Below are 21,386 nucleotides of genomic sequence, written 5' to 3' on the forward strand. Positions count from 1 at the left end.
GAAATCTCTAGTTACAAATAACAGAATTTTTGCAAGAGTCCATTCTGTGTGCCACTTCTAATTTGCATTATATTTAATACCACCTATATTTGGTTCCATTGATATAACATTTGTTTTAGTGGCTAAAAAGCCACTAAAAGTCCTGGAAAATTAATGAGAATCTTTGAGTCACTGGTAATGCAACAACAAACAGTATTTTGTGAGAACAAAGTATGATGTGGTTTAATATCTTGCTTATACTTGCTTTCCTCTGGAGAATTGTCAAAAAAAAAAAGAATATGATTTCTCTGGGAAACTTTTCTACTGAAAGTTGCAATTCAAGCAAGTTAATTAGTCATTATGAAATGTGACTGCCCTTCCCTCAGGCTTCTGACTTGTCTTTAAAGGGATTAGAGAAGCCTCTACCTTTTCTTCATTACAAAGGGATCTGTATTACAATGCAGAATTGAAAAACATTCCTGCCTGGAAGACCTCTTCTCATATTGGTAGTAGGGAATTCATGTTCACATTTTCAGTGTTGGTTTTTTATGCTGACAAACCATCTTTTCCTCTTTGGGGCTCTTTCTGTACTGCTTAAAGACCCCAGAAATTTTTACAGCGACTATCCAGGTTGGTGGTCTAGAAGCTGCCATTTCAGCAGCCCCTGGAGGTTTTCAGAGCCTCTGCTGAAACCTCACACCCAGAGGCAGGGGAGGGTGTAGGCAGAGGGGGTAATGTGGGATGTGATGGTTTACTGGAGCCTGGGTCCTGCATCCCGTGCTTCTTGGGATCCTGGGCTGTCAAGAGAGTTGGGGTGCCCAGTGACTGAGGAAGCGGTGGGCAGGAGGAAAAGGAATAGAGAGGGAACCGGACAGTACTAGAGAGAGTGGCCTGAGACTCTCATGTACCCACCCTTTTCTCGCCCCCAGAACCACTCTTACCAAGTCAATGGCTTGGGCACTCTGTTCTCCCCCTTTCTGTCCACATTTCCTACCCACACCCTTCATGACACTTCTCCCTCTTAAAGGGTGTGTCCAACTTCCAGAACACTGGTTCTTACACTTCGCTGCAGAAGTATCACTTGACTAGAGGCTGAGGAATCTGCATTTTAAACTAGTACCAAGCATTTCTGATGTAGATGGTCCACAGACCCCGCTCTGAGAAGCATTGCTTTCAAGACATTTTCCTGAGCCAGGGCCAGCTGGAAAAACACACTATGCTTTTCCCTGTGGTGCCTTGTCTTGGGCAAGGTCACCTTTCCCATCTATACTTTGTCCTCATCTCAGACTGCACTATCCCATCCCAAGGTTTCTATTGTTTCATTCTCATCACTTTAACCCAAATGTGCTTCCACATCTTGTATTCATTGCCAAAGTAGAAATAGTTGATAGCATCTTACAGTTCCCTCTTCTCTCATTTATTTGCATTTCATAACAAGCATTACATTAAATGAAGTTATGTTGGCATATTAGCTAATGTGTAGAGGAGAATATGGTTAGGTGGCCCAGGGAAGGTTGACATGGGACCCTCCTAGGTCTCTTAGGAAGGAGACCAGTAGAGCTACAGGGTGAGTGCTGGAATCCTACAGCCTGAGCTATGCCCTGGCCCTACCATTTACCAGCTTTATAATGTTCAGCTAACTGCTTAACCTCCCTGAGCCTCATCTCTTCATCTGCACAGTTGGAATAACAGTTTTATAGGGCTGCAATGATGAGTAAAATCCTTATCGCAGTGCCCAACTCACAATAAGCATCCAGTAAATGTTAGCTATATTATTTATTATCCTGAAGTCACCTGGATTCAGTCACTGAATTAGCCTCTTGTTATTATACCAGTATAGAAAAATGTGAGTCTCTAATCTAGAGAAATTTCTCCTATGGGATTGTTAAAGCCCAAGAGGAAGTAATCAACTAAGGTTGATTTTTTTTTTCTTTTTTAGTACAGGAGTCCCCCCTTATCCAATGTTTTGCTTTCCTTGGGGTGTTACCTTGGTCAACTGGGTCCAAAAATATTAAATGGAAAATTCCAGAAATAATTCTTAAGTTTTAAATTGCTACCATTCTGAGTAGTGTGATGAAATCTCACGTTGTCCAGCTCTGTCCCGCCCCAGATGGAAATCATCCACGGATCTGGCCTGTTAGTCACTTAGTAGCTCTCTTGGTTATCAGAACACGTCTTGGCTATCATAGTGCTTGTGTTCAAGTCACCCTTATTTTACATAATAATGGCCCAAAGTACAAGTGCAGTGATGCCAGCAATTTGGATATGCCAAACAGAAGCCGTAAAGTGCTTCCTTTAAGTGAAAAAGAAGTGAAAAGATGCAAGTTCTCGACTTATTAAGGAAGGAAAAATAATCCTATGCTGAGGTTGCTAACTTGTACGGTAAGAATGTATGTTCTATCCTTGAAATTGTGAAGAGGGAAAAAGAAATTTGTGCTAGTTTTGCTGTCATACCTGAAACTGCAAAAGTTACAGCTATAGAGTGTGATAAGTGCTTAGTTAAGATGCAAAAGGCATTAAATTTCCACAAGATATTTTGAAAGAGACTACATTCACATAACTTTTACTATCGTATATTATTATAATTGTTCTATTTTATTACTAGCTATTGTTGTTAATCTCTTGCTGTGCCTAATTTAGAAATTAAACTTTATCATAAGTGTGTATGTACTGGAAAAAAATATAACATATATAAGGTTTGATACTATCCATGGCTTCAGGCATCCACTGGGGGGCTTGGAATATATCTCCCACCTGTAAGGGGGGACTACTGTGTAAGGCTTTGTTTTCCATTGAAGTCTAAATACTCTAAGGAAGGAAAAGATAATACGTCATTTAACCCTTATTATAATTGAGTTCCTTTGGTTTCTTTTGGAGACCAGGTTTTTAAAGACCAAGGAAAGGCACTATCCAGAGGGAAAGTAATACAGAAGAATGCTAGGGGCCTGCAGGAAAAGCCATACCTACTTCATGATTTGTCCTGCTGTGCCATCTGGGCATAATTTTGAAAACACATTGTTTCAGGATGAATCAATTTACTGATACACATATGAGAATTTTAGAGAACAAAAACAGGAAATTCCTGCATGGAGGGTGAAGTATTGCCTGGGCTGTGTTTCTTCATAAATAAATAAACCTTAATTACTGGGAAAGTTTAGCCAAAAAATCCCATTATTAAACAAGCTGGTTATGAAACAATTCAAACTTCAGTTGTGAGGTTTGATTCTTACTGCTTGATTTCTATATTTATAATGTTATATACTTTTTATTATACTTTTGTATTGACTATCTTCTCTAGAATTAAGGGATCTTTGTCTCCTTTGCTCACTGAGGTTCTACAAGTACCTAGCAAGTGTCTGGTGCATGGTAGAGGATATATGAATACTTCATGAACAACTTAAATGAATTACTGTCTTTTCATGGATACCTTTTTAAAAAGAAATTGATATTAAAGATTTACTGAAAAGCAGTTTGGCAACTTGCATCAAACATCTTTAAATGTGCTTAACTCTTGATCCAAAAAGACCTAAAGACATAAGGAGGGTTCATATACAAAGCTATTCAAAGAAGTTTATTGATAATGGAAAAAATGCAATAACCTAGATATTGTTTAAATAGAGAAATGATTAAATTATACTACATCCATAAACTGGAATGCACCCATTAATAGGTTTTTAAATTCAACAAGGTAGATTAAGTAAGAAAATCAGGATATAAAACAGTACATATACCACAGCATCAACCATTTAAAAATATGTGCATAGGAAAAGAACTAGTATTAAATCCATTAAAATGTTAACAACACTTATTTCTAGGTTGCATATTACAACAGACTTGCATTGCTTTTACAAATAGAAAAAAAGAGATAAATTTTTGAAAAGATTTAATACTAGCACTTTCCCTAACACACTTTCCCTGTTTCTTCTTTAGTGTGTCTTAGAAAGGAATTTGTACCAAGAGAATAGTTTATGGTTCCTTAGCTAACATGTTAAACATGGATGCAAGCTTTCAGGGATATTTCATTTTAACTGGCATTTTTGCCTCTTAAGTGGTTTTCTCCCCCTTAGGAAACAAAGACTTTACATTTAGAATTGTTGCAGGGTAGCTGATGTTCCTGTTCCTTCTATATGAGGTTTGCGACCTTTACTTTTAAAGGAGAACATTTGTGGTCCTATACAGTAGTCCCTTGGTATCTATGGGGGATTAGTTCCAGGACCCCCCCACCGCAGATACAAAAATCCGAGGAAGCTTCAGTCCCGTAATTAAAATGGAGTAGTATTTTCCCATAACCTATGCACATCCTTCCATATACTTTAAATCATCTCTAGATTATTTATAATGCCCAATACAATGTAAATGCTATGTAAATAGTTGTAAATACAATGTACGTGCTATGGAAATAGTTGCTGGTGTGAGGCAAATTCAAGCTTTGCTTTTGGAACTTTCCAAACTTTTTTTCCCCAAATATTTTCTATCTATGGTTGGTTGAATCTGTGGATGTGGAACCCATGAATATGGAGAGCGGACTGTACTTAACCTGTAGGATATTTTAGTAAGCTGTTCCTCCACTTTGATGTATAGTTGACCCTAGAACAACACAGAGGTTGGGGTGCTCACCCTCCACACAGCCAAAAACCCCCGTATAATTTATAGTTGGCCCTCAGTATTCTTGGTTCCTCTGCATCCCAGTTTTGCACCCATGGATTCAACCAACCACAGATTGTGTAGTACTGTAGCATTTATTGACAAAAATCTGTGTATAAGTGAATCTGCAGAGTTCAAACCCATGTTGTTAAAGGGTCAACTGTAATTGGTTAAAGAAAGAAATTGATGAGATTACTGAGGGCTGGTGGTGAGTAAGAAAACTCGTGTTCTCCTTTAACTGCTGTTTACACACTAGTAATGAAACAAATCATGCTTCAGTTTCCTCATTTGTAAAATGATGCCAATTACACTACCAAATATGACTAATGTAAAGGTCAAACAAGCTTATATATAGTAGTACTTTGTAAGTGGTAAGTAAATGTTAATTATCAATTTGAATAATCTTGCTAAACAATTCTAGATTTCATTAAAATAGATTATCAACTAAATTCTGACTATTCTAAAATGGCATCTAAAGTCCTAAGAATTTTAAAAATATCAACTTAAAACAGAATACCTTAAATTTAAAAATTACTTTAAAAAAAGAGAACTGATAACCAGTATTGTAAATGATTCCCTTAATAATGTGTTTCTGAGATTTTGGCAGTAGGGGGCACCAAAAGAACTTCTTAGCTTGTCTGGCTCTTGGCATCTTCTACTTATTTGGTGTCCATCAATATTTATAATGTATGTCAAAGTGTTTTGAAAACATAAAACACAATTCCAAGATGTTGTATTATAGTAAGAATGATATTAATAATGCTGTGATTACAATTAAGTACTTCAGTTCTGAAAAAAAATTTTTAATCTAGTGTATAAGCTACCTGCAGTAAGGAGACATCTTCAGGATAATGGGGCCACTATGGAGTATTATGAAAATTACTATAGATTTATTTTATTATTTGCTTACAATTGAGTCTATTTGGCTTTTATTGAACGATGTGTAAATGACTAGAAAATTAAATGAATAATATTAAGAGCAGGAAAATACCTAAAGATAATAGCTAAGCTAGATTTTATTGAGAAGAGAATTATGTAATCCCATGCATACTAAACAAGCACCCCCAGGTGGTTTTTATTGGTTTTTATGCCCTGGAATGTTTGAGAACCATTATATAAATTGTGGTCAGCCTTAACAAAATCATAGGAAAATGACAATCTAAATGTTATCACCTGCCCTAAAATAGTTTTGTCGATTTTGATAGAAATTAAGGAGAAACAAATATATACTTAGAAAAGAGACAGAAATCAAAAGAGAAGCCTAAGAGATTAAATATATAAATACACTCACCTATTTCAGGAGTTTTATGAAAAAAGGGTGAACTCCAGGGCTGCCAGTACCTTTTAGCTTTTTCTTGACATCTTACTTGAAATACGTACTTAGTGTTTGGCTGCAAATAGAATTCTGACCGTTGCACGTATGTAAAATTGGTGTCAAATTCTTTAACCTAAAATGGATGAATAACCATAGTGAAATGCCATAAAGAAATGATGCAGCGTGCTTTTAAAACAATTATTCCATTTAGCACAAATGTATGGGACACTTATTATGTTCCAGGACCCTGGGAAAACAGAGAGGAATAGGCTACTTTGTATAAAAGATGGCCAAAGATAATCAAATACATGTTATTTAACCTTAAAAGTGAAATACATGTTGCTTAGTGTTTGACAACTCTTTCAAGCTTTTAAATATCAAGAAATTCCAAAATGTAATATATTCTTAATTTTGGGACAGCTGATTTTAATAGGATGGGAGAAGGGGACATAATTAGCAATTGTTTGAATTCAGTCTTTCTTCCCTCCTCTCTCTCTCTCTCTCTGCAGTTGCATATTTAGATCAATAATTCTTCCTGAATGATGAAATAATTTCACTTGTGAATGATGGCTTTTGGAAAAAATTACCTACAAACTAAGCTGTTAAATTGGTCCTTATTGCAGATCTATGCATTCTACAAGGATATATATATCCTTTCTCATATATATATGAAAAAGCAAAACATTTAAGACTGTTGAAATGTGAAAATCCAATGGAAGATAAGCAAGAAAATAGCTGAGAGACAAACTTAAAAATCATTTTTCTGGGACTACAACCTGCTATATAATATAATGAAGAAGGACCCCCAGACAAGCTGGTTCAGATGGGAGAGAAAAACCAAGGCATTTACACAGCGCCTTAGTGTGTTGTAATAGTGGATCTACTGAAAAAAGTGAAGCACAATTGAAACGTAAACAAAAAAAAAGTCTAGAAATGCATTCATTCAGCAACTGGGAGAAAACAGTCACCACGAAAGAGAAAGTTAAAACTATCACAATTAAAACACACACACACACACACACACAAACAAGGTATACACGTCATTTAGAGATTCTAATGTTAAAACCCAGTCTTAACATAAATCTTTAAAACTTGCCATGCATTGAAAATGTAAAAATCATAAAAATATGTTTTGGGATATCGCGTTTCCTGAAGGATATCATTCAGAGTTTCCATAAGCCACATTTCTACCCATGGTCCTTGAAATTTTCTGCTTTTCTAAATATGACTGAAGGCCCCTAGAGTCAACTGGGATCCAGGAGAGATTTTTTTTTTTTAACCTCTTTATTGGAGTATAATTGCTTTACAATGGTGTGTTAGTTTCTGCTTTATAACAAAGTGAATCAGTTATACATATACATATGTTCTCATATCTCTTCCCTCTTGCGTCTCCCTCCCTCCCACTCTCCCTATCCCACCCCTCTAGGTGGTCACAAAGCACCAAGCTGATCTCCCTGTGCCAGGAGAGATGTTATTAGTGCCAAAAGTTTGACTTCCATATGCACCCTGCTTCATATGAGCTTCTTTTGTAGGGGAGTTGCTGATCTCCAATATGTCTCCTGCCATTATGTTTATAGATAAGTCCTCTAAGAAGAGAAATACCCTAAAGTACAGCCAGAGTTCTAAAATAGAAAGAAGAATTTTATGGAACTGTTAACAGTTGTTTCTACTAAGAGGCCAACCAGGTGCCTGCTTAGGGCCTTGCAAGCTGAAGATGGTACCTTCAAAATGATACTTTCAGAGGCTACAATGGACATTGAGAGAGCTGGACCTAACTGTGTTCCTATGCAGAGGGTATGGCCTCAAGGGCCAGAGATATAACTTTATTTTTATAGCAGCTGCTTTCTTTTTAGAGCCTCAATTCTGAAGGCATGAGGCCTGGAAACTTAATCTCCATCATTTTGAGGTACCTCTTTTCTTAGGGTTACACCTAAATTTCTGAGAGCATCCTTGGGTGAAGGGGAAAATCTCAACCTATTCAGAGTTCTATAATCCCAACTTCCTCTGACTCCCAACCTGGGGCATGGCCCAGATGAGGGGTCCTGCTCAGTAACCACCCAAGTCTAAACTCTTTTTGTTCTTCCCCCTTACCAACCTCTTCCCCTCACCCATTTCCCCCTCTCTCTGCTCAGAAATCTTTATCTAGTCTTTGGTGTGAGAGGGAAGGGGGATGGGGATTGAGAAAGCCAGTCATGACTAATCACATGTTCTTACAAGTCTTCTGTCCTATACTAGCATTTACACTTTTGAAATGCAAAGGCCAAGGATTTGAACCTTGGCTATCTGCCTGCTGTTCTATTAGCCATTCCAGGAAAAAAGTGAATGCTTGGTTTTGTGCAGCCCATGAGCTAAGAAAAGTTTTTACATTTTTTAAATTGTTGAAAGAAAGTCCAAAGAAGACTATTTCAATGATGCATGGAAATGATATAAAATTCAAATTTCAGTGTCCAAAAGTAAAATTTTACTGGAACACAACAATGTCCATTCATTTACATATTGTCTATGGCTACTTTCATGATACAAATGCAGAGTTGAATAGTTGGGACAGAGATCTTATGGCCTGCAAAGCCTAAACTGTTTACTATTTGGCCCTTGAATAAAAAGTTTGCCAATACCCTGGTCTAGCTTAATCAGAGACTCGAGTCAATGTTAATCCATTCACCTGAACTTCTAGTCAAGCTTTCCCTACTTTACTATCACTGCTGTTGGCACCATTAAAGGCAAATAATAATAATACTAATAGCTAATGTGTCAAAATATTATCTGTGTGAACCAGACATTATAAATATCAATGGAAATACAAAAATGATTATGGAACAGTCCTGTCTTCCAGGGGCTCATAGTTAAAGGATGGGAAAATACACGTGTAAACAGGTAAATACAAACAACATGGCAAATGTTCCTGAGATAAGGTACACAGAAGTGGGCAAGGATGCCAGGGAGGTAGGGAAACAGTCCATGAATATAACCAACAAGTAGATATTCTCCCCATGGTGTCAGCCTTGCAGATTCACCTGAAGGACTGGCTGATACCTCATAATTTATATGCAGCTTAGCTAAAAACAGCTGAAAACACCCTCAATGCACTGATTTTGATTTTCAGGTGGGCATCCTTGGCTCGACCACACCTGCTGCATGGCTCTCCTGGAGGTTAAGATGAAGAGGAACAGTAACAGCCAGCATTTGCTGAACATTAACTCTATTCCAGGCTCTGGGCTAGCTTCTTCCATCATTTGATCATCCCTCAAACCATATGAGGTAGGTGCTTATCTTATCCCTCTTTTAGGTGTGGTAATAATGAGGCCCAGAGAAGCTAGGGAACTTGCCCAAGGCTGCACAACCAGAAAGTGGTAGAGCCAGGCTTTGAACTCCAGAGCCTATGTGCTTAGCCACAAGGCTTTCTGCATAGCTGTCTGCCACTTTGAAGTGAAGAGCTTCCCTCCATCAGTTATCTGATGCAGGCAGAGCTGAGGTGGAAGAGCAAATCGGTAGTCCTTTGTGTCTGCCCACTCTTCATGACTCTCGCTTCCTGTCTCCTTACAAGGAGGTAAAGACAACATTTTATGCATGATCCAGATGAAACTGACGGGTAACACATGTAAAAAACAAAGCATCATTCTGGCTGTTATCAACTGGACTTGAGTCATCTGTGTGAGTAATTACATTTGGAGGAATCATGGTAAAAGGGATAGGATACAGATTTTGAATTGAAACTGGTTTCTTCATTTTCCAAACATTTTTGGGGTGCCCAAAGTGATGTAGGGTCTGTAAGAGGCACTAAGTTACTAACACTGTAAGCTTGGAGAACCTGCTTAAGCTCTTTTCAAGCCCTATGTCCTCATTTCGATGATGGAGATGATACTACCTATCACAAAAGATTGTGATGAAGATGAAATTCAGCTCCTTCATTTGCCTGCTTCTGATAAAGAGAAGGTTTTGAAAAAGTAGCTCAGATTTACCTCTGAGTTACCAAGTCTCACAGTGGCATATGTAGCACCACCAAGGGGAGCAGAGAACAAGAATTTCAACAAGAAAACAGTTGGCTTCTGAAAATCTATTCAGAGATACTGATACTGTAACTCCTTTCTATTTTCTAAACATTCTTATAGCTTATTACTTCCTCCTAATTATGCCAAATAAAGAAATTTCGTATTCTCAATATCATCCTATGACCCTGACACTACCCAGGTGTCTTCTTAGAGTAAAGCCTCATCCACTCAAAATCTAGGATGAGAGTTTCATTTGGGTTGTTTTCAAATTTACCTAAATTCCACATATGCAAAAGATTGGCTGTGAAGTTTTTAATCTTGCTTGTCTTAGGCTTCAAGCATGGGGTTGCTATGCACACAAATGCCGCAGTTATTTAGTCAACGAGTCCAGCAGGATCTTCATTTGGTTACTGACCAAATGTTGCAGAACACGGACTTGCATCCAAGTGTAATCTAAACAACTAAAAGGTCACATTTCTCATGTACATTAACAAGGGTAAATAAACAACTTGGCATCTGGGATTTCTTTCTAAGGAGCAGTCTTTAGAGTATGTCATGAAATCAGTATAGTTTTACCCTCATTTTCTTGACACTCTTTAAACATATTGTTCTACAGCAAAGCCAATATTGTTCATGTTCAGAATGATGAAGACTTTGGAGCCATGCTAATCACCAGAGAATAAATACATATCATTTCACTTAACTCTCTGAAAACTGGTAAATTCATACATGACACATAACTATTAATTAAGCAAAGCCATAAACTCCATTCCTTAATTATTTTGACTAAATGGCAGTTCATTGGACTTAAAAATAATAAAATGGCATTTGTTTTCAAATACACTAAAACTGGTACTTTTTCTTCAGCCAGGCTAGTGTTACCCTGTAGTTCAAATTAGTGAGTTTTTATTATAATGTCCACAGGTGCTGTCATGTGATGTGATTTTATTAATGAACCTTGTACCTATGCCTCTCCTAAGACGCTTACTAACTTACCATTGGTATTTAAGGATGGTTAGTTTGCCTAGACATTCACTTTTTACCTTATGCTCATCTAAGACTAATATAGTAACAAATTTTACATTTTGGATTGCACATTTTTCATTTAAAAAGAGACACCCATAAATCTGAAGCTTTTTTTTTTTTTTTTTTTTTTTTTTTTTTTTTGCGGTAGGCGGGCCTCTCACTGTTGTGGCCTCTCCCCTTGCAGAGCACAGGCTCCGGATGCGCAGGCTCAGCAGCCATGGCTCACGGGCCCAGCCGCTCCGCGGCATGTGGGATCTTCCCAGACCGGGGCACGAACCCGTGTCCCCTGCATCGGCAGGCGGACTCTCAACCACTGCGCCACCAGGGAAGCCCAAATCTGAAGCTTTTTGAACAGATTTTATTTCCCTGGGTGGCTGTTAAATTTCAGCATAGAATACTTACATTTTATATTCATAATCACTGATATAAATTTCACCCTGGGCTTCCCTGGTGGCGCAGTGGTTGAGAGTCTGCCTGCCGATGCAGGGGACGCGGGTTCGTGCCCCGGTCCGCGAGGATTCCACATGCCGCGGAGCGGCTGGGCCCGTGAGCCATGCCCACTGAGCCTGCACGTCCGGAGCCTGTGCCTCGCAACGGGAGAGGCCACAACAGTGAGAGGCCCGCGTACAGCAAAAAAAAAAAAAAAAAAAAAAAAAAAAAAAAAAAATTTCACCCTAAGAGACAGTGAATTACAAGGAGCTAAAGAGATGAATCCATCCTAGTTGGACATTTGTCTATTTAGCAGTTTACAAAAGGCAAGAGACCTTTTCAGGAAACACCTCTCTATTTGGAAGCATCATTATTAAAAGTAGAGTGGTTTGAATATTACATGAACAATCAGATAAAAACATGTAAAATAGATCATTATACATCCACTGTGGTCACTGACTATTGGCTGGCTTTTCTATCACTCACTTACATGCAAAAGAATAGTGAAAGTTAGCTTACGTTCCAAGTTTGGTTTGTTGTAGCCTTGTATCTCATTTCACAGGAAACCTTTTCAATTGATGTTTGAATATTCCAGTGGATTATGGTTTTGGGCACTGTAGTATTTATATCCTCAGCCCTGGAAATAATGGATGCAGAAGGTATCACTAAAGAAAAACAAAAACAGAAATACAGCAGCTTAAAACTTGCCTAGGGAGAAATCAATATTTTTTCATCAATATTTAGACATGTTAAGACTCAAAGTACCAAAAAAAAAAAATCTCATGGTCTAATTAACGTGAAATTTTTCTTGTTTTCTAATCTATTATGTAGGAGAAAACTGCTGTTCTTAAGTAAAATTCTATTCCACCCATTCTCCATTTCTGTTAAATGGAGAATCTTAAAATCTTGTCCTTTCCCACCTCGTACTCCCCTGTATTCCGAACTAATGAAATTCTGAAGCCTGGCCTATTAACAAAAGAATGTAAAAAGGAGGTAAAGAAGCTATCTCTTCTTTCCCGCATCTGTTTAGGGAGAAATGATGTTTTGCATCCTAAATTTAGTTCAGAGAATCTAATTTGGTAAGATGTAAAATTAAGATCGCTCACAATAATATTTTTATTCTCTTGTGTCATAGGGCAACTTGTATGAATATTTATATCTATTGCTAACTTGTTTTGTTATCTATTAAAATAAATCTGTACTTGAAAGTATGATTTGAACAAGGAGTCTCAGAAGACTCTAACACTTTACAAATTATTGCTGTGTTCTGTGATTATGATTTTCAAAAGGAAATTGACATTCTGATTGGTTATCTTACTAGTTATTTTTTGTACTAGGTGTAATGGTGTAACTGGAAGCTCTGTATTTCTAAACTGTGTAAATTCTTGTAAATTTGTTCTGTCTGAACAGAATAAAATCATGGGCACTTCCCATTTCTCCTATATGCATAGTAGAACAGTGAAAACCTATAACTTTGTTAGATGTATTACTTAACAAAGAACTCAAGAACCTGTATGTGTGTTTTTAGAGGCCATTATTACAGCTTAATATTCTCTATGAATTAGCTTCCTTTTTGTTTATTCTAAGTTTATAAAGTATTCTTTGGGAAATTTGTTTTATTTTCAATGAATAATATTATATAAAATTATGTGCACAGAGATATGATTTATAGAAAAATATAAAAATTTAAGATTTGCTTTCTAGTAGCACTGACCTAAAATAAAATCCTTGGGCTAAGCCCAGTATAGAACATAAGTAGTAGTAGCAGGATTAATCTAATTAAAGAGCTTACCATACTGAAGTTTTATCATCTGAATTCCATAGGTGGTTTCCTTTTGCTAGTTTAAGCTTCTTGTAATGAGAATCAGAATTCAGAGATTTCTAGAGTCAAGGAAGTGGATCTCCAGGGCTCTGAAACCACTTGGGACCATTTAAGCACCCTCAAGGCTACAAATTACCTACTCCCTCCTGTCTCCCACCTCTGAGTGTGACCTGCCACAGATGTAACAGCACAAGCATTCCGAGACCCTTTTGCAGAAAGAAATATTCTGGGGAGGAAGCAAAAGTCTGCTTAGTCCTATGAGAAACGCAGATAGAACAGTAAGTTGGGTTTAAGATAGAGTCTTAGCACAGAGCAGATCAATGCAATAGAGACCTGACGGTTTAGGTTTGAATGAGCTTATATCTTTCAAATAAAAACATGTTATGTAATATGTACTTGAACATTAGTTTGTTACACAAGACTCAGAATGTTGAATTTTTGCTCTCATTGCTTTGGTTTCATACATTCCCATTAGATCTTACATTTTTTTTAAAAACCATCAATTCCATCGTAGATGCCATATCTTTAGTTTCCACTTATATTGAAATAAAGAACCATATTATAGTTCTTTGGTGTCTTTCTAACAACATGTGTTTACTTATAATTATTCAGTGGGGAGAACTAATGTTCAAAATGGCAGCCAGAAGGCACTGCGTTTTCCATATTGAAACTTATTTCTCTATAAGAGAAGTTTAAGCATTCCTCTCACATGTCATTTTGGCAGTGTTACTGCACTATTAGTTCAGCCCTGCCTTTCAGCATATCTTCCTAACTTAATTAAAGCCCGTTATGTGGAAATTGCTCCCAGCAGAGTCCTCTGTCTTCAGTTTCATAGAACAGTTCATATATCTAACTTGCAATTTCTCATTCTTAAAGTGCCAGAAATGAATATAGTTCATCCATTAATAACCTAGGGGCTCTGCTGGGAGTAGCCTCCTACACTGTCAACCTGTGCTTTTCAACCTGAGTTTCTAAGAGTCTATTTTGGGATACTGAGAAAGGAGGAAGAGGAGGAGGTGGAGTAACTCTAAACAAGAGGCTCCCTGGTTCAGTGTGAAAAGCAGATTTGGAGGTGACAGCCAGATGAGATTTTCCCTTTATGGGAGGTGGGGTGGTGGTTAACTACAGCAAGCCGGCAAGTCTGAGATGACATCTGGCTCTCCTCCTTACTAGCTATGTGCTTTGAGCAAATTATTTTATCTCTTTCTTTGTCTATAAAATGAGCACAGTAGTACCATGCATGATTGTTTTCAGAATTAAATGTGATTTGCATGTTAATTGTCTGGAACACTATAGGTGTTCAATAAATGGATGCAATGACACTAAGATCATAATAAAATAACAATGGTAATAATAGCAGTAATACTAAGAGTAATAATCTAGTTCCTAAAAATGATACTGCCAAAATGATACTGAACACGATAGCCTTTAAACGTCATTAATCCATTGAGGGGAACCTGTTTTTAAGATAAGGGCATGTTATGGCTATATCCTACCTCAAAATGTAAACTTACAAAAATGTGGAGAACTATAACTCCAAGAATATACAGTACCATGGAGTTACTATTCATCACCATAGTCAGCAGTGTTTGTTTTCAAAGCCAATATTCATAGCATAAGGACAGATTTTTAGACCAATCTTATTAGTTGAGATAGTTCAGTTTAGTTGAGACGTTGAGATATTAGTTCCAATAGAAGACCCCAGTAGTCCCCAAAGGATACCCGTGTTGTGCCCCAAGAGGTGTCACATCCCCTAGAACATTAATCAGCAGGAAAGTTGTCAGACACATTGCAGTGTGCTTTAAATAAAGACTGAGGATAGGAGTTGAGGATACTAGAACTAGAGGCTTCCTAGCTCTGCAAACTCAACTTCTAATGCCACCTAGCCTTGGTTTACTCATGTGTAAATTATAATCTCTTCTACAAAATAGGACTGTTGTGAGGGTTAAATAAGATAATGTATGTAAAAGCAGTTAGCACTGAGAAAGTGTGCCATAAATGTTAGCTACTTAAATCATCTTTAATAATAAAAACAGGAATAATTGGCACTAGAATCTCTAAAGAGAAGGTGATTCACACTTGGTGCTCTTTGGCTGTACTCTGGCTTTAGGACTAGGATATAGTTGTAAAAGACTCAAGGGCGATCACTTTTTGGAAGTTATCTTAAGGAAAAAAACAACTACTATGCAAAAATTCAGCCAAAAGGTTGTCCATGGCAGTGTAGTTTATGATGGTGAAGCATTGAGAACAATAATAAGGGACTAATTAAAGATATTAATTAAAAATAAGATTATAGATTAAATTAATAGAAATATGTATTCTATATTATTATTTTTTTAAAAGGCAAGTTCTAAAATACCTGAAGCAAAAAGTGTTAACTTTTGTTGAATCTGGCTGGTGTATATAGAGATGTCTACATAATTCTCCACAATTTTCTATGTTTTTTGTAGAACTTTTCAAACAACATCAAACAAAAACATAACTTCCAAAATAGCATATTCAGTAGAATGCTTTAGTATGCTGTACTTCTCACAACATAAGACTCATCACACTTTATTATAATCCTTATTTCTTTCCCTCTTCCCTGGTAGATTGCAAGATATTTAGGACAGGAAGCATCTTCCTTGTCTATCTCATTCTCCCTAGCCCTTAGAACAATGGTTAAACATAAGAAGTTCTCAGTAAATATTGTGAAAAGACATACTCCATGTAGAAATAAGACTGGAAGAATATACAACACAATGGCAGCCTTACTTATCTTTGGCTTGTCTCAGGCAATGGTTTATGGGTAATTCCTGTTTTCTGTATCATGATCTTCAGGAATTTTAGGGATACTTTTTTCAGATCTCAACTTCATTTGATTAGGTCAGAACAAATTAGTTGTTTATTTGTAAAGCCATTACAGAATTTCTTATTCTTTACCTATATCGTCCAGGTGAATTTGCACTTGTTTTGACTTCTCCGTGCCCAGTACATTTGAAGCTTGGACCCAAACCAAATACTTCTTGCCGCCTGGCAATGAATCAGTGGAGATGTTAATATAACTTGAAGTGAGATACTCTTGCTCTTCTTCTGTCTCTAAACTTAAAAAAAAGATTATGATCACCAGTTATGTTGGTTTGAATTCATTATTCCTCAATTTTTTGATGCTATCTTTTTAGCTAGCTTTCAGAAGGCAACCTTTTACTTAAAAATGAATCAGAATTGGTTTCACTTTTAGAATTTTTTAAAACAAAGTCAAGACCATCCAGGGCCACAGTATGACTTTCATGGGCCCTAAGCACTTTTGCCTTCATAGACCCCTTCTTCCATTAACATAAAAAAGTTTATATGTGTGTAGGTATGTTTATGTTTATATATATATATATATATATATATATATATATATACACACACACACACACATATATATTCATATAGATTATGTTTCACAACTGCTGATATAAAAGCAACTATATTAATATCACATATTAAACCATTTTCTTTGACCTAATTGTTCATTTTTTCCTGTGATTTTAAATGCAATTAAACATCTTGTAGACTCCTGAAAGTATAGTGAGCCCTGGGTACTGTGCCTACTGTGCCTCTTTGGGAAGGGCAGCTGTGGACATGGCTTGAAGTAAATGAGCTCCCTCTGAGGAGGAGCATTGCACAGGGGTTCCATGCAAGGGCTTTGTAATAAGGAATGCTAACTTCATGGTAAATAAGTATTCAAATGTGAAAATAAGAGAATGGCAACTATGTGTAAGTAGTAAGTAGGGCATCTCTGAATATTTTCCAGTTAGAGAAAACCACATACATGTTGTTAATTTGTTTGTGGCTAATTCTTTTATCACACGTATTGAGACCACAAGTCAAAATGGAAGTGTATTCTCAAACCGACATTAACCATAGCTACTAGGCAATTTAATTCTTCTTTTAAAGTCTACCCCTCATATCAGCACCTAGACCACAAAGCACTATTTTAGATGAAGAATCTACTTGTAATGACTGACTATATACTTTAGGACAATTTTTGCATACAACTGTATGTTACAAAGTTGTTTTTTTTTTTTTTTTTTTTTTTTGCGGTACGCGGGCCTCTCACTATTGTGGCCTCTCCCGTTGCGGAGCACAGGCTCCGGACGCGCAGGCTCAGCGGCCATGGCTCACGGGCCCAGCCGCTCCACGGCATGTGGGATCTTCCCGGACCGGGGCACAAACCCGTGTCCCCTGCAACGGCAGGCGGACTCTCAACCACTGCGCCACCAGGGAAGCCCGAGAAGTCAGTTTTTTAAAGACAGATCCAATAGGTTTTGCTGATCAGTTGAATGGGGGGCGTGTTAGAGAGGAATCCAGGAGGACTCCAATGATTTTAACCTGAATACTGCAAAGGATGGTGTTACCACTTACTGAGATAGGGAATGCGAGTCTGGGGAAAGGAAACTGGGTATTTGGTTTTGAAAGTGTTAGCTTGAAAATACCTTTTGGACATCTAAGAGGAAATATTGAGTAAGATGTTAAATAAATGATGGCTGCATTTCAGAAGAGATATCTGGACTGGAGATATAGATTAGGGAGTTTTACACCATAAATTTGGGTGAGATCTTTTAGGTAATGAGTGTAGATAGAGATAATAAGAGGTCCTAGGATAGAGCTCTGGGTCACCATTACTTTACTGGAATAGAGGGGAATTGGCAAAAGAGACTGAGAAAAAGCATCCAGGAAGGTAGGAGGAGAACCAAAAGGGAGTGCTGTCCTGGAAGCCAAAAGAAGGAAGTAAAAAGCTAAGTTAAGTGTTCCTGATAGTAAATCCTCCTGATAAGGAAGGTGGGGACTGAGAATAAACCATTGCATCTGGCAATGGGGAAGTCATTAGTGACACTGCTAAGACCTGGAGGTGAAGGGTAAAAACTTGACTAGATTAAAGAGACGATGAAAAGAGAGGAAGTACAGGCAGAAAGTACAAACAACTCTTTTGAGGAGTTTGCCATAGAAGGAGCAGAGAAATAGATTAGTGGAAGGCAAGGACCAAGGGAGGGTTGTATTTTCAAGAGAGCAGATGCTACATCATCTTTGAAAGCTGATGAGGAGATCCAGTAAAGATAGAAAAGGTGATGATATAGAAGAAAGAGAGGAGTATTGTTGGAGCAATGTCCTCTAGTAGGCAGGCAGGGTAAGATCTAGTACACAGTGGAGAGCTGGCATCAGGGCAATGGTAGTTCATCCACAGTACTAAAAGGGAAGACCAAGTATGTGGGTACAGATGTCAATGTGTCAGCAGATGAGGGAGGCTGTGGTATTTCTCATTACTCCTATTTTCTCAATGAAATAGAAAGCAGGTCATCAATAGAGTGAAGAAGGGGAGAAGATGTTAGAGACCAGAGATGAGATAAAGCGTAATGAAATAATTACCCAGTTAGTGGGGGAGTGACTTGGCCAGTGAAGTGTAGTAGGACTACTGGGTGGCTACCTGGGTCCAGTTGAGGTGAGTGGTCATGAATATAAAGTAATATCAGTCAGTAAGTTTGTGTTTGTCCCCAGCCACAATTAGCTCTCCTAGCACTGGTGCAGAATCAGTGAGGAGAGGGATTTTAACATATGAACTGGTTATTGAACTCAGTAGAAATATAACATCACAGCCTCAAATATATTTGGAGTTATATCTAAGAACTCTGGTTATAATGAATATGCATACGGAGAGGGAGATGTGGCAAAAACAAGCAGGCCTTATGAACTGGAAGAGTAGGCAGTTGTTTTTAGGGGTCTCATTAAAACTAAAAGACCCTATTGGTCTTTCATAGTACCTGAAAATTCTACCATTGGTGCTGTTCTAAACAGTTTATAAACTTGTCATGCACAGACATGTTGCATATTTTAAAAAATTGTCTAGCATTTAACATAGTTCCAAGAAGACATGAAATACTAAATAAATATTTGTTAAATTGACTTGAATAAAATAGAATGAAGGGCCATCATGCACTTATTTTCATTCAACAAGTTATTTGTTGAGTAGACGGTACTGTGCCAGACATTGCAAAAGTATCCAAGATAAAGAAAGAACATATTTACATGAAGCTATTGAGCGTAATGGGACAACAGTAAGTAGATATTTATTAGCAGAGATTCTTTTTTTTTTTTTTTTCACCACCCACTGGTACATAGCAAAATACAAAGGGGTTGAGGAGTGTATGTGAATGGACATGCAGCTCTGCTGCTGGGGTCACCACAAAGGTTCTGGGGAGAAAGAAGACTCTTGAAGCAACACAGACACAATTCCTCTACTTTACAACTTCAATCCAACACCAGACGGAGGCCCTGATGGCTCCTATGCTGCCATAGAGGGAATGCCATCTTTCTGCCACTGTGGAAACAAGTGGGTGGGCTTAGGTGAAATGCCTCTCTCTATACGTGATTTTACTGGAAAACAGAACCACATGAGTTGGAAGTGAAACCTTGCAAATGCTGATCTCTACATATCTGCCCAAGTGAAAAATACCCTGAGAACCCAGGATCTAGAAAAGGTTTTTTAAATCTGATACCACTTCAACCACAAAATTCATTATAACTCACCTTTTTCTTAGGGGGAAAGGCCTTCTTAACCATAAGTTAGAAAAATGGATTTCTCTAATTTTTCTCAACTCGTGGGTGCAGTTTTAATTAATTGTAAGACAAACAGGTGTTCATTTTCTTTTCCAATTTGTCTGTGCTTATAGGAGCTCATTCTTTGAATTTGCTAGAGGAGAACATTTGTTTTTATGGTAACCCTTCACATCTTTTCTGATAACATATGATAAAGTTTTTTTAAAAATGATAAAATTCCATTAATCTGGACTCAATCAAGTCAGAATTTGGGTTAGGTTTGCCTGAGTTTGGCTATAATTTGCTCTTGGCTTCAGAAAAGCCAGTAAAAAATGTTTTTTTAATATATAGGACCTTGTAGTATTATTAGTTAACTAGATTGTAAAGGGAGGATGCAGGAAATGTTTATTTCTGGTTATCAGAATTATCACTCAACGAGTGTTTATTGAGTGCTTACTATGCGCCAGGCCTCATCCTGGGCTCAAGCAATATAGCAATGAACAAAACAAACAAAAATTCTTGCCCACATTGGGTTTACATTTCTAGTTTGAATAAATGAGTGACTTTACTACTGACATATGTACAACAGCTAGGAAATTAGTCTTACTTATTAGAGCACATTTAACAATCTTCCTAGATAGTCATCTGTCCAAAATTACTGTTACTAGAAAATAACATAAATAAAGTTATTGTTTATAATATCCTGTAAGTGATCATTTTTTATGGCTTTACATTAATCTTGTCTCCCAAATCAGTTAGGTTTTGATTTAGGAACAAATCAAACAAATCTAGAGAACCAGCCTTGAGTTTCACCCTAATGTTCTAATATTCTAACATCGCCTTTTTGTCAGTTTCTAAGCATTTCCTATTTGTGAGCCTTTTCTTATAATTTGCTTTCTTGTAAGTTTTATAACACTCAGTATGGTATTACTTATACTCATTTCTCAGGAGGCTGAGGCTTAGCAAAGCTAAACAAATTTACCAAGATCCCTCAGCTAGCAATTGTGGCAGATACTATTAGATGACAGTACTGAACTCCACCCATAACACCCCTCTCTGAGGTTCCCATCCTGACAGAGTAGACATGTAACTCAATTCTGGCCAATGAAATGCAAGTGGAAGTCCATGGGAGAATGTCCTTTTCCCTTCACCTCTTTCCTTCCTGAAACTTGGATGAGAAGCCTGGATGTGCAGCATCTGAGGATTAAGGCCAACACACTAAGGCTGCAGAGGAGAAAGGTGGAAAGAGCCTGGTTCCTTGGGGTATCATTAAATTAACATGCTAGCTCTGTACTACCTTCCACTATGGCCTTGTCTGTTTAAGTCACTGCACTTGGGTTTTCAGATATTTGTACCATAAAAGACATCTAAATGATAAGTCTCAGAACTGGAATTCAGACATAAAACTCGGAAGCCTTCACTCTTTCCAATGGATATTTCTGACAGTTTGCTCTTTAATAAATCTATTCTTAAGACTTTCAAAGTGACTTTTTGGGTACTGAGAACAATTTCAGTACTCATAACTACTGCAAGTATTCCTCACTTGATAAAGAAGGTGTGTCCCTCAAAAACCATGTGTAAATAATTTAGACAGATATAATTGTTAATGCGTTAATAGCTT

The 21,386-nt window shown here is 37.4% G+C and overlaps 1 protein-coding gene across 1 annotated transcript in view; it reads right to left on the minus strand.

Annotated features, from left to right (window-relative positions):
• Positions 1 to 21,386, minus strand: part of IL23R (interleukin 23 receptor) — a gene marked incomplete at its 3' end in the record, with an annotated part of 52,796 nt that overhangs the window by 15,918 nt on the left and 15,492 nt on the right. The window contains exons 4-6 of the mRNA XM_081225393.1: positions 16,127 to 16,287; positions 11,902 to 12,047; positions 5,915 to 6,071 (exon numbers count right to left, since the gene is read on the minus strand). Of these exons, the coding sequence (XP_081081519.1) occupies positions 5,915 to 6,071; positions 11,902 to 12,047; positions 16,127 to 16,287 (464 nt within the window). The remainder of the gene's footprint in view (positions 1 to 5,914; positions 6,072 to 11,901; positions 12,048 to 16,126; positions 16,288 to 21,386) is intronic.

The sequence above is a fragment of the Mesoplodon bidens genome (genome assembly GCF_964165515.1).
Source record: "Mesoplodon bidens genome assembly, chromosome: 2".
In the NCBI taxonomy this organism is placed as follows: Eukaryota; Metazoa; Chordata; class Mammalia; order Artiodactyla; family Ziphiidae; genus Mesoplodon; species Mesoplodon bidens.